General features: G+C 35.7%; 1 protein-coding gene across 1 annotated transcript in view; it reads left to right on the top strand.

Annotated features, from left to right (window-relative positions):
- Positions 1-14,679, top strand: part of MSH4 (mutS homolog 4) — a 74,517-nt gene that overhangs the window by 48,630 nt on the left and 11,208 nt on the right. Inside the window, exons 13-17 of the mRNA XM_037042238.1 lie at positions 1,190-1,293; positions 2,334-2,458; positions 4,314-4,514; positions 7,232-7,350; positions 8,651-8,779. Coding sequence (XP_036898133.1) covers positions 1,190-1,293; positions 2,334-2,458; positions 4,314-4,514; positions 7,232-7,350; positions 8,651-8,779 — 678 coding nt within the window. The remainder of the gene's footprint in view (positions 1-1,189; positions 1,294-2,333; positions 2,459-4,313; positions 4,515-7,231; positions 7,351-8,650; positions 8,780-14,679) is intronic.

The following is a 14,679-nucleotide window of genomic DNA, read 5'->3' as shown; positions in this document are numbered from 1 at the left end:
TACATGCCAAATTTCTGAATGTTATGTGTATTGCTTATCTTACATACTAATGTAACAACTATGCTAATCTGAGTGATTTAGTAGCTTTCTTTTTAAAAGGATTTTATGTATTTACTTTAGAGAGAGGGGGAGGGAGGGAGAAAGAAAAACATCAATGTGTGGTTGCCTCTCATCTGCCCCCAACTGGGGACCTGGCCTGTAATCCAGGCATGTGCCCTGACTGGGAATCGAATTGGTGACCCTTTGGTTCACAGGCCAGTGCTCAATCCTCTGAGCCACACCAGGCAGGGCAGAATTTTTTTTTCCAAGAGGAATACCAAACAGTGCTTCCCACAATTCTGGAAGTCTGATATGGGTAGAAAAGAGAAGAGGAGGGGAGGGGAGGGGAGGGAGGGAGGAAAGGGAGGGAGGAAAGGGAGGGAGGGAGGGAGGAAGGAGAGAAGGAAGGAGAATAAAGTCTAAAAGTTATTTTTGATCAAAGAAATTTGGAAAATACTGTACCATCTCATTTTAGGTAGTTCTCCAACACACATTGGTATATTAAAGGTTAAAATTCATGAAGTAGAAAAATCTACTTAACTTACTGTTATCCAATATTACCAAACTTTTAGACCAGGGAAATATTTTTTCATATACACATATTAACTCCTCCATAATATACCAGTTTGGGGAAATCTAACCCACTCTTATCTTTGCTCTCTCTGTTTCCAGGGAGTCCCTTTTGATAAAAACAAACCATTTAAATTTGGGGGTTTTAAAATATATACTGTATTACCAAGTAAGGTGGATAGGTGAAGAAAGGGATGGGGTGAGACTTAGTTATGGGGTTGGAGATGGAGTGACGTTCAGTTATGGGACAAGGCCTGAAACGGGTCAGAGATGGAGTGAGGACTATTGATACGTATCCTGCACATTACTTGATAATAATATGTAGCGTTTTAATATTCTATGTGATCACTTTAAGACCTATAAAAATAGTCATGCCTGATGGACTAAGTTAAAAAATTCTGCTTTAACTTTAGAAGTGATGTTTTTCTAATTCACAAACACTTAGGACTTTATCTGTGAAACTATATCTGAAAAATTAAAGTTATTAACCTGAATACCTATATTTTTATTGCTTGATATCTGTATGTTTTATTTCATAGGAGTGTACATGTATCTTGACTCTTATTTAATTTCTGAACAGATTTCTAAAGTGAAAAATTCTTATAGCTTTACTTCAGCAGATTTAATTAAAATGAATGAAAGATGCCAAGAGTCTTTGAGAGAAATCTATCACATGACTTACATGTAAGAGCATTTAGAATTTTTGAATATTAAATTAAATTGGTCTAATTTGATGTACTGTAATAGATTTTATTAATTGATATTTTGACTGCAGAATAAATGTTAGCAAAGAAAAGAACATTCCTGGACAAAGTTAAACTTTTCTCTTTGTGATTGGGAATAGTGAGCCTCACAGAAGCTTTAGTGCAAATCTAATTGCCAAATAACGCATTATTACTGATACTTCCACCATAATGTAGAACTTGGCACATCATGGGCTTGTTGTGAGTTTCATTCAGTTCAGTCTTTTTCTGTGCTATGTAAGCCCTTCCACTTCTTATGCCGTACTACTTACACAGCAACATCACAGTACTGCCAGTCTCTTGCCATTCATGAAATAATAGCAACACTGCTAGAAATAGTAAATAGGACATTTAGAATTGGTGATCTGAGATGATAAAGAGACGCATTGGGCTTTCAAAACAATTTAGGGCATAGACCACAGAGATGACAAGACATAGCACATTTTGGGAACATATTTTTCCTTGTAAGGTTAAAATTTTTATGTTATATCACAATTGTGATAACTCTGCCACATAAAAGCTTAAAGAATTTTATTGTTCGAGTGTGTGGGGGAGAGAGAGAGAATATATGAGTGAAAGAAAATACGTGATAGGTTTTGTGGTGAATTTTAACATGTAAAATCACAAAATTGTTAGCAGATAGGATCTGTTGAAGTACAGTAAGGACTTATATAAAATATTTTCAAAAAATATTTTCATCAATAAGTTTATTTTATTAAGATTTAATTAAAATCAGTCATTGCAGAAACATGGTGCTAACATACCAGAAGAATTCTTTGCTACTAAGTAGCTTTGACGTCAAGTATGAAGTTCAATTTCCTCCTGTCTACAGTGAGACAGTAGAACAATAGAATATCTGTAGTGTACAACTCAAATGTGAATGTTATTTTACCTCAGGCAATGAATTTAATACTGTTTTACAATTACATTGTACACTCGTCTTAGAAAGTATCACTTACCTTACCAAAAATGTACTTTCAGGATAGTGTGCAAGCTGCTTAGTGAGATTTATGAGTATATTCATTGTTTATATAAACTGTCTGACGCCGTGTCAATGCTGGACATGCTACTGTCATTCGCTCATGCCTGCACTCTTTCTGACTATGGTAAGTTACTGTCTTTGAAGTAAATACGTCACATACTGCAATTTGTATTCCATTCAAGCAGTTTTATGTAACAGTTATGAATGTTTTATATTTTTACCTTAAATATAGTCTCTTGCCTCTGCTCTTAGACTCACTCAAAATAGAGAAACTGAAACTACCCTTAAAATTTATTTTAAAAGTCAGAAAATTATTTACCAAGAAATTGATAAATCAGAAGAAAAAATTGCAAGAAATTTTAGAGGTTCCCAAAATAAGAAAGACTACATAGCTGTCTCATTGGTGAAAATGACAATGATCCAAATTTATAAAGTTTCAATCTGAAGACTCAGAAGTAGTCTGACTAATACTGTTGGACATGTGAAAGGAATCTCCAAAGTGAGCATTTTCTAAGCCAGCTCCTTAGGTGTGAGCATCCCAGGATCAAGAGTTATATCATATTTTGTACAGGCCTTGAATATAAAGAATTGTCCAATGTTAGATGAATACTTCAAATTATCCCCTTGACATTTCTTATTCATCTTACTAGTAACAACCATACTCCAGTATACAAATTTGCAGAACTAGTATGTGATCATTAAGGTTGAATAATTACGAACTTAATAACATTAAAATTTCTACCTATAATCATCAGTAGCATTTCCAAAATATTATGTTAATTTATTTTTATGATGGCAAATAAATATCATAAAATTATTTTTCATGTTCTCATATTTTTTATGAAAATGTTAACTTTTTCAATTGGTATTTTATAGGTCTCACATTTTGAATCTTTTGTATTTCCTTTTGGGTCAAAGACTTACATTAGGGATCGGCTAATCTTAATAGTTTTTGTAACTATTAAGATATTTAATGTTGCTTCATTTTTTTTAATTGCAGCTTTAAGATTTTATTTATTTATCTTGAGAGAGGAAGGGAAGGAAAGAGGAAGAGAAATATTAATGTGTGGTTGCATCCCCTGCTGGGAACTGGCCTGCAACCCAGGCATGTGCCCTGACTGGGAATTGAACTGCGATCCTGTGGTTCGCAGGCCCGTGCTCAATCCACTGAGCTATGCCAGCCAGGGCTGATGTTGCTTCATTTTAATTTGAGAGGGATCATCTTGAAACTCCAAACCTATAAATATTGAGTTTTTGCTATTAAAATAATTTGGAATAACTAAAAATATTTTTTCTAACCATCCTTACTTTTATAATGAATACTTTCAAGTTTATCTGTGTTTTATTTTAAGGGATGTGACATTTTACATTCCTTTCACCTTCTTCTCCCTATATCTCAAAGACTATCCATAGAGACATGATCATTATTTGTTTCTATAAATTAACAATAGCTTTTGTGTGTGTTTTCTCTAGCCTCTGAGATTTTGTTTTAAATAAAATTTCTATAAGGGTTTGGACAAAAAATTATTTTTATACTTGATTTTATTCTATATTTGTACTCATTCGAAAAGCTAAGTATGCCAGAGTTGAAAGAATGCTTAAGGCAGGAATTAAGTAATGGGCAATTTTTTAGTACCAGTAATTTATTGTTATTTTAAAACTGTTATCAATGGCTAGTTGATTATTCTTAATTTATACAAATATGAAAATGTTATGAACTTTTTTGGAGTCTAGGACAACAGGGAACTAAACCCTAGAGTTTTCTGGGAGTGAATAAAAGTGATGATGTTTAGGGTGTGTCAGATATAATTTAGATGGATGTATATATTTGTGTATTATTTGGGATAAAATAATGCCTTAATAATGTTCAAAATTGACCCTAGTAAAATCACTAAGTTGTTGAAGTATGTACACACCACAAAATCTTTCAATATAAATATATACTAACCTTTCAAAACCATTCTATTTTTTTTCTTTAGTTCGGCCAGAGTTTACGGATACATTAGCAATCAAACAAGGATGGCATCCCATTCTTGAAAGAATATCTGTGGAAAAACCTGTTGCCAACAATACCTATATTACAGAAGGAAGTAATTTTTTGATCATAACTGGACCAAATATGAGTGGGAAATCCACATATTTAAAACAGATTGCGCTTTGTCAGATTATGGCCCAGATTGGTAAATTATGGCTTGCTTTATAGTTACCAGTTCTGCTTCCCATGTAAAGTGTTTGATGTCCGATGTTTTAGATCCAGGTTCTTAATTAACCCAAGAACAGTTTGGAGTAGATTTTCTTACCTCAAAGTATATGTAGTAGTGTCTAGTATGTAGACCATAACTTTTAGAATTTGCTATTTATTAAGCTTCATCCAGTTTTGGATTGGAGTATACTAAAAAATTAGAAATAAAACGTAAGTAGGAATTTTCTTACTATAACTATTAATGTGGTATCAGTTATTACTAAACAGAATGATTTAATTATCAAAAGCAAACTTTGTTGTGGGAAAGCATTACATAAATAAGTTGCTGTCTTTAATAACCCATAGAAGGTATTTCCAAAGTGATAGCATTGGTCAGATAAGCATTTCCCTTATTTAGTTTAAGAGGTACCAATAACTTGAGGTCCACAGAAATTGATATATCACACACACATGCACACATATGCATATAAATGGCTTTCACTCGCTAGTTCAATTCCCAGTGAGGGGACATGCTTGGTTTGCAAGCCAGGTCCCCAGTAGGGGGTGTGCAATAGGCAACCATACTTTTGAGGTTCTCTCCCTCTTTTTCTCCCTCCCTTCCTCACTGTCTAAAAACAAACAAATAAAATCTTTAAAAAGAGAATACATATTCATATGTAATATAATCCTATTTGTGTTTGGTTATAGAAAATGCTCTCCTTTGAAAACAGGCCATGCAATTATTGGACAGCAGTAAATATTAGATCATTCATTATATTAAATTGAAATTCGATTTTCTATAACTTCTCTCATTAGTCTTACTTCTTATCCTCCATGCATCACAGAATAATTTAATGACAGGAGAAGTAGAATAATTTTCTCAAGTATTTGAAGGGCTATTATTAGAACAGACTAGATTATTCTGTGATGCATGGATGTTTAGAACATAGGCTTTGGAACTAAGTTTGTCAAGTTACTACTTACGTGGTCTTAGGCAAATTATTTAACCCCCTTAGTTTTCCATCTGTAAGTGAAAATTATAACACTACCTACTTCTGAGAATAGTAAAAATTATGTGAGATAATGTATATAAAGTGATATGGACTTACAGAAAGAATATAAAAAAACAGTTTTCAGGCAGAAGTAAGAACATGTTCTTAAGTATGGAAGAAAAAAAAATAGCATGGTATTCCCAAGGAACTGCAAGGAGTTCAGAGGCTTTGTAGTTCCTTTGCTTTATAGAGCAAAAAGTGGCTGTGAGGAGTGGCAGGGTATAAAACTGGAGAGATGGGCAGAAGTCAGATTACAAAGGGCCTTAGGAACTTAACTGAGGATATTGAACTTTATCCAGAAATCTGTAGGGAGCTATTAAAATTTAGGCAGGGGAATGGTATGATTGGATTTGACTTTTAGATATATCACTCTGGTTGATGTATGGTTAGATGAGAATCACACCAGATGCAAAATACCAGCCAGGAGGCTTCTGTAATAATTTAGATTTTAAAAAAGTTGAGAGCCTTACCCTGGCTTGTGCAGCTCAGTGGATTGAATGCTGGCTTGCAAACCAAAACATTGCTGGTTCGATTCCCAATCAGGGCACATGCCCATGGGAGTATCTTTCACATACTGATGTTTTTCTTCCTCTCTTTCTCCCACAGTTCCCCTCTCTCTAAAAGTAAATAAATGAAATCTTTGTTAAAAAAGTTGAGAGCCTTTTTGATGGAAGTAAAAGAGAGGAGAAAATATAAACATATATATGCTATATTCTGTACTTGGTACTTTCACATTTATTTTTCCATTTAATTCTTCTGATACTCTTACAAATTATATTCAAGAAATATGCTCTCTGGGGTCTGATCTTTATAATTAATATTGTTATTATTATTTTTATTAGTATTGTCTTTGACTTCTGCTTTCTTTTCCTACCAGTTTTAATTTCTTAGAGGTAGATCCTATTCTTCATCATTACCTTTGTTTTAAATTCTGGAATAATCTGGCTTTGTTTACATATTTCCATTATTTCACCAAGTATACAGATAGAGTTTTGATACTTTCCCATTCAACTATTTGTATATTTTCTCTTATGATTTCAGAATGCCTTTTATATGTCATTCCGTAATATAGAGGTAATTGTATTAATCAGATAGATTTGTTTTCAAAAGAATATTTTAGATTAGTTAGCCTGATAACTTCTCAGGCAGAAACAATCTTGTAGATGAAAATTCAACTTAAAAAAATTTAAATATTTTATTTTTATTCTGATTGAGTATATTTATGTACATTTCTATTAACAGATATTTTCTAATGTGTTTTTCTATAATGATTTTTATCAACTTTAGCTTCATAAGCATTTCTCTTAAATTTTATACTTTGAATGTACATCATCTATTATTTAAAAATTTTATTACACTTATAACAAACCCCTCTAATGTACTTAGGTATATATATTTTATTTGAACTTTCAAATAACTTATACAGTAGGTAGGGCAAGAATTCTATTTTATATATGGAAAAGACTGGGGAAATATAAGTGTTGTCCAAGGTTATATAATGAATAACATAGCTGGGGCCGTGTATTCTGACTCTATATTCAGTGATCTTTCTCCCACCTAATCCTTAGGTAGGAGAAATAATCTGCGGTGGTGGGAAGTGGAAATGTTAGTACTTGCATTTTACAAAAACATTTCAGTGTACTTTGATCTTATATTTCTATAGGCTCATATGTTCCAGCAGAATATTCTTCCTTTAGAATTGCTGAACAGATTTTTACAAGAATCAGTACTGATGATGATATAGAAACAAATTCATCAACATTTATGAAGGAAATGAAAGAGGTACCAAAACTAAACTTATGCTAAAAACATTAAATTCTGCCACTGATGGCCAATCATCATGTAAGAAATTATTCTTAAACATGCAGATGTGCTTGTACTACTCTTCAAGAGCCAGAGGGCAGTCAAAGACAGCTTGCTAGTTTCTGTCTTACGTGGAAATGGAAATGAATGTTTTATTGAAAGATATAGTTTTAAAGAAAGAGTGTTACTGAATGATACAAGCATGCTTTCACATTTTTGTATGGGATATGTGAAGGTCTCAGAAGGATGAGGAACTGTTCAGGAACATTTTGCATAGTATCTGTTGTTCCTGTTAGGCTTAGTTTTAAAAGAAAAGATCACTGTGTTAGAAGGCTTTTGAAAATCATTACATATTCTGTACTTTTATAGAATTTTCACTTCTAGTAAAGTATGTATCATTACCTATATCTGATCTGAGCAGATGTCAAGTAGACTTGAAGGGCTAAAGGAATTTAATATAGCTCTTGCCCTATCTTTAGCAGGTAGGAATAATTGGATCACTATATAGTCTAATTTTCTGTAGATAGATGGGGAATAAAATGATCATTTCTCCACAGTATATGATGTTTATATAATTATTAGCAGAATGTGTTGACTATCTGTAGGACAATATAGCAATATATTAAGTGCTTAAATTACATTTATTTTTAAATAATTTTAACTCTTGTGAAGCTTAGACCCATAGGAAGGTAAAAGGACAATGAGGGTTACTATTGTGTCATTGCATATTAAAAGTGAAATTCTGGTTTTTGAGAAGGAGGTTAATAATCTTCATTTGAGAAGGAGCATATCTTAAGGAAAGGTCTTTGTTGGGCATGGATTTAAATTTATTTATTTAACCAGGAATCAGTGGACATGATTGGATGTTTTTGAAAATTTTCTTTCCATATTTACCAAGATATAGAGAAGTAACAGTAAGTTTTGAGAGATAGTTTTGAATATTTGATGACAATTGATTAGTCATTTTTGGAGAAGAAAATGACCAGTTTTATGCTTCATTTAAACATTTAATCCATTCCTTTATTTTACTGTATCTAAAACATCAATATTTTGAGAAACATACACATATGCTTATATCTATAAATATATCAGCTATTCTCTTGGAATTATTAGTCATGAGATTTTTATAAAGCAATATGTTAGTTTCTGCTCAGCTGTATTTCTCTATTAAAATATATTTCATATGAACTAATAGAGACACTGGATTTTTCTTCATTTTTCTATGATAGTGATAGCTATTTGGTTATAATGAATAATGTTAAAATTATATATTTTTCAGATAGCATACATTGTACATAATGCTAATGACAAATCACTCATATTAATTGATGAACTTGGAAGAGGTACTAATACAGAAGAAGGTATTGGCATTTGTTATGCTGTTTGTGAATATCTGCTGAGTTTAAAGGTATTATTCTCTATTTTAAGTATATTAATTTTGAGTCGTTTTTTGATGTGTCTTTTATATATTTATCGTGATTGCATTTTGCAGGCACCTATAAACAGCTCTTTAAACAATTTTAGGTTGTAAAAATTGCCATAGCATTTGTAGTTTTGTTACTTTATTTCTGACAGAAGTAGGAATGGTTGGTGTGATATTCATGATGTAGACAAGGAAAGAAGGAAGTCACGAAGTACAAATAATATTAAAACTAGTCAACTTGGCCTTAATTTTTATCAAATTAAATAGCAAAACATTAAAGCATTTCAGTAATTGTCTCTGTGTAATAACAATGACTATGATGTCATAGTATGAAATTTAACTAGGCATCTGAGGTCACCTTATGGAAAATATTAATATTTTACCTGAGAGTTCATTCTTTTAAAAAATGTTTTTTAACTAATCAATTATATAAAACAAACTATGATTTTTCTCTATTATTAAGCTAATTTATAAAATTACCTTTTAGATCATCACTTAGAATACATACAGATATGAAAAAAACTTAAATAAAAATATTTTTTCATATATAAGGTATCTTAAAATATTCGAGCCCTGGCTGGTGTAGCTCAGTGGATTGAGTATGGGCCTGTGAACCAAAGAGTTACTGGTTCAATTCCCAGTCAGGGCACATGCATGGGTTGCAGGCCAGGTCCCATGTTGGGAGCACCTGGGGGGCAACCGCACATTGATGTTTCTCTCTCTCTCTTTCTCTCTCTCTCTCTCTCTCTCTCTCTTCCTTCCCCCCTCTTTAAAAATAAATAAAACCTTAAAAATAATATTTCTAAGAGTCCATGATGATTTACTATATGTACCTTAATATACCTTAAATAAATCTAGAAGTTTATCATACAGAATTGAAGAATATTATTTTATACTTGAAGTTATGTGATGAGTCAAAAGTAACATTATTGGATAACATTAGTCTTTGTAATACTGAATCTATGTCATTTGATCAGAATTTCTCATATGAGAAATGTGTGTGTGTTACTTGTTAGGATTAAAAGCTAATTCATATCTGTGATAGTTAATTTAATGGTAACTTGACTGGGCTACAGAGTACCCTAGAGACATTTGGTCAAACAGTATTTTGGGTGTAACCATGAAGGTGTTTCTAGATGAGGACAGTATTTGGATTGGTAGAATGGGTACAGCAGATTGCCTTCTCTGATGTGGGTGGGCGCCTTTCTACTGGGGGGGGGCCCAGTTGAAGTCTTGAGTGGAACAAAAAGGCCTACGAGTAAGAGGTTAACTCTACCTGCCTGACTGCCTTCATTCTGGGATATTGTTTCTTCCTGCCTTTGGACTCAAACTGAAATATTAGCTCTTGCTGGGTCTTGAGCCTGCCAACATTTGGACTGGAACTACCATCAGCTCTCCTGAGTCTCCAGCTTGCTGATTCCAGATCTGGGGACTTGTCAGCCTTCATAATCACAAGAACCAATTCCTTAAAATAAATCTCTCTCGACTTCCGCCAAGATGGAGGCATAGGTGGAAACACTGTGCCTTCTCCCACAACCAAGTTTGGATACAACAAAAGTTTTGGAGAACTAGGACACACCCAAAGACCAGAACACGGAATTATACGGAAGTCCGACAGCAACGGGGACGGTAAGAGGTGGAACCAGCAGTGGAGCTGGGTCGGGCAGGACAGACCTAGGAGCGCAGGCAGCCCAGAACTAGTCGGTGTGCGGAACAGACTGATCAAGGTCCACATTCTCGCGCAGTGAGACGGACCACACAGGCCCCCGGGGGCGAACCCAGTGGTGGAGGGCTGACAGCGGTGGCACACTCGAGTGCCGTGTAGCGAGGCACGTGGGCCTGGTGACGGTGGTGGCTGCGGTGCTGGTGGGGGTTGTGGCAGCAGGAGGCAGAGGGAAGCCATTGTCCCTCTTTGACCCCGCCCCCACATACAGCATCACAACCCAGCGACTGAGTTGCCCTGCTCTGGTGAAAACCTAGGGCTCCGATCTGGCTACTTAACAGGCACGAACAGCCCAAAAGATGGTACAAGAACTCAAAGTCCCAGAGCCAATAACTCTAAGCGACCAACAGATTGCCAGGCTCTCAGAAGCCCAATTTGAGACACTATTTATCAGGATGCTCACAGAATTGGTAGAGTACAGTCACAAATTGGAGGAACATATGAAGGCTAAACTAATTGAAATGAAGGGAGATGTCCAGGAAACCAATAGCGATGGAAAGGAAACTGGGACTCAAATCAATGGAATGGACCAGAAGGAAGAACAAAACATCCCACCAGAAAGGAATGAAGAAATGAGAATTCAAAAAAATGAGGAGAGGCTTAGGAACCTCCAGGACATCTTTAAACGTTCCAACATCCGGATTATAGGGGTACCAGAAGGGGGAAAGAAACAGCCACGAGTGGAAAACTTATTTGAACAAATAATAAAGGAGAACTTCCCCAGTCTGGCAAAGGAAATAGACTTCCAGGAAATCCAGGAAGCTCAGAGAGTCCCAAAGAAGTTGGACCCAAGAAGGAACACACCAAGGCACATCATAATTACATTAGCCAAGACCAAAATGAAGGAGAGAATCCTAGAAGCAGCAAGGGATAAGGGGACAGTCACCTACAAAGGAGTACCCATCAGACTGTCAGCGGATTTCTCAAAAGAGACCTTACAGGCAAGAAGGGGCTGGAAAGAAGTATTCCAAGTCATGAAATCCAAAGACCTACAGCCAAGATTGCTTTATCCAGCAAAACTTTCATTTAGAATGGAAGGACAGATAAAGTGCTTCTCAGATAAGGTCAAGTTCAAGGAGTTCATCATCACCAAGCCCTTATTATATGAAATGCTAAAGGGACTTATATAAGAAAAAGAAGATGAAAAATATGAACAGTGAAAGGACAGCAAACACACAGTTATTAACAACCACACCTAAAACAAAAGCAAACCAAGAGGACAGCTAGATCAGGAGTGGAACCATAGAAATGAAGAACACATGGAGGGTTAGCAACAGGGGAGTGGGAGGAGGAGAAGGGGGGAGAAGGTACAGAAAATAGCATAGACAGTAGGTAGAAAATAGATAGGGGGGAGGGCAAGAATAGTAGGGGAAATATAGAATCTAAAGAACTTGAGACACGTGGTTATAAACTAAGGTGGGGAGAATGGTGCGGGAGGGAGTGTGCAGGGTGGAGGGGAATGAAGGGGGGAATAGAACAACTGTAATGGTATAATCAATAAAATATATGAAAAAAATGAAAAAAAAATAAATCTCTCTCTCCACACACATACATCTCTATTCTGTTTCTTATGGGAAACTTTAAAAATATAGATTTTGGTGTTGACAGTGGTTCTAAATAGAGAGAATTTTAAGGATGAGCTTTCTGAATTGATTATGGGGTTTCTGGAATTGACTCTGTATATGATTAGATTAGATAAGATAATCATGACTATTTCTAGCAGTGAGAAAGCACTGGTTGTCCATAGTGTGACCTGGCAATAGAAATATGCAAAATATCACCATTGGATACTCTTAATCAACTACTTGTGAAGAAGCAAGGAGCTAGGTGACTGTACATATGATACTTTCAAGTATTTTTGGCAGAACAGCAAATATAATGAGATTGGCTGGTTGCTACTAACATTACTGGACAAAATGGAGAAAGAAAAGAGAGAGTTCAGGTGTTCAAGCGCCTGCATAAATCTCTATATAAATAACCCAAAAGCTTTCCTATGTACCCTAAAGGAGAGTCTTACCTTCTGGAACCACATGAATGAGATTCCTAAAAATCGGACCTAGATCTCATCCTGTGACTGGCTGAATTACAATGCAGGTTGAACTGTTAGCCACATAGTAACAACTGTCTTATTAAAGTGAGAGCATTGATTAGGAAGAAATGAGACCCTGAAAGAATGTGGGAAGACCCTGATGAAGCTGGGGCTCAACACTGAGCCTCAAAATTCTGCTAAGTCTACTTTCACCAGTGGAAGAGGCCTGCCATGTGAGCAGATTAACTCTACTCTACCTGAGGAAACTAATGGCCTCCCCTGAGGCAACTGCAACATAAGACAATGCTGGTTTTCCTTAGAATCCGTCTTTAGCAACCTTCTTTGCCACAACTAGATGAGGGTACTAGAATGTCCCTAAAGATGGGGTACACAGTATGGCCCATAAGGAGGTACACTATACTTCAAAAGAACTATCTGTGTCTAACTTATACAGATAGAAATTTGTGGAACACGTGTAGAACTGGATATGGATATAATTATCCCATATATCAGGAACATAAAGTTGGATTGGACTGAATTTATTGATTGGACTTGTGAGGGAGAGATTACACATTTAATGTTGCAATTTGGGATATTCAGTTGATTGGTTGAAACATGAACCAAAAGGTGGCCCGCATTGAGTAAGTTGGAGGTGTTGGGCCTTCCTTGCTTTAATGTAGAGATCTTAATCTAAGAAATGTCTAAACCTGAAGAGAAGTTTTATTAGAGTTTATTTGAGCCAAACTGACATGTATTAGAGAGCATGACCTCAAATGCTGCAGGGAATAACAGTTTTGCAGTTTCCTTTATGCATTTGAAATTAAGGCAGTAACATAAGGAAGATTATATGGGGGTCGGAAAAAATAAGGTGGGGTTTGAATTATAGGATAGTTAAAATTACGTGGTTTCTTCAGGGTTAATACCCTTTTCCAGGGTGATTACATCTCATATTTCACAGGTGTGTTAACCCAAAAGAACAATGGACAGGACTGGCTTAAACCTTTTACTAAAGAAGTTATAGGCCTGGGGCACGACTATCCACTATAACCTGCCCAGTTAGCAATTTATGATCAGATGCCCTGTGAAGTTACTTTCCATGGAACCCCCTCTCTTTTTTCGTCCACAGAGGAAAGGATTCAATCTCTCTCTTAGGGAGATTGCAATGTTCTTTTGGATTTACCATTTAAGACATACTCACCCACCCTGGACGGGTCCAAAAGGCATACTTTTCACCATGACTGTGAGAAATAAATTTGTGAGGAGAGTGTGAACATTCTTGAAGATCTCTGTGATTGTTTTTCTCTGTAAGCCAGACCTCGCATTGGGAAGTGCAGTCACTGAATTGGGAAACCTAAATACAAGGGAGTAATTGGAGCTCAGGGTGGCAGGGGCCAACTGGTGGCACTCAGCCATCAAAGGTAATGTGGGAGTGGCTACCAAAGCAGACAGCAGAGTCAGAGCAGAGCCATCAGAATAGTCTTGACTTGTCAGATCTGTGGCATTGGCTAGTTGATCATGGTGTTTATAGATGTGAAATAGATAGGAAGTTTATTAAATTATGGCTCAATCTGTATAAACATAAAAGTTGTAGGTCAAGAGAATAAAGTCTATCCTAAATCATAAAAACAGAGTCACAACCTGTTAGCCAGCTTCTAGACTTGGGCCAATTTATAGACCTAGAACCTCTTAAATGAAGGGAGGCCAGGCCCCCTTGAGGAAGGATTGTGGTACACTGCCATAAATTTATTCTCTTAATCATTCTCCCAGCCCTTGGTCATACATTTTGAGGACTACTGGATACTGGCTCTAAACTAACTCTAATTCCAAGAAACCCAAAACATCACTGGGGTCTACAAGTCAGAGTAGGGGCTTGTGGAAGTCAGGTAATAAATGGAGTTTTAGCTCAAGTCTATCTCACAGTGGGCCCAGTGGGTTCCCAGCCCATGCTGTGGTTGTTCCTTCAGTTCTAGAATGCATAATTGGGATAGATGTACTCAGTGACTGGTAGAATTGCCACATTGGTTTCCTGACTTCCTCAGTAAAAACTATTATGGTAGGAAAGACCAAATGAAAGCTACTAGAACTTCTTCTACCCAGGAAAATAATAAACCAGAAGTAATACTGCATTCCTGG

Source organism: Sturnira hondurensis, unplaced genomic scaffold (assembly GCF_014824575.4).
Source record: "Sturnira hondurensis isolate 20B ecotype Veracruz unplaced genomic scaffold, ASM1482457v3 Scaffold0000648, whole genome shotgun sequence".
NCBI classification, from domain to species: domain Eukaryota; kingdom Metazoa; phylum Chordata; class Mammalia; order Chiroptera; family Phyllostomidae; genus Sturnira; species Sturnira hondurensis.
This window is presented reverse-complemented; position numbering and strand designations above follow the sequence as displayed.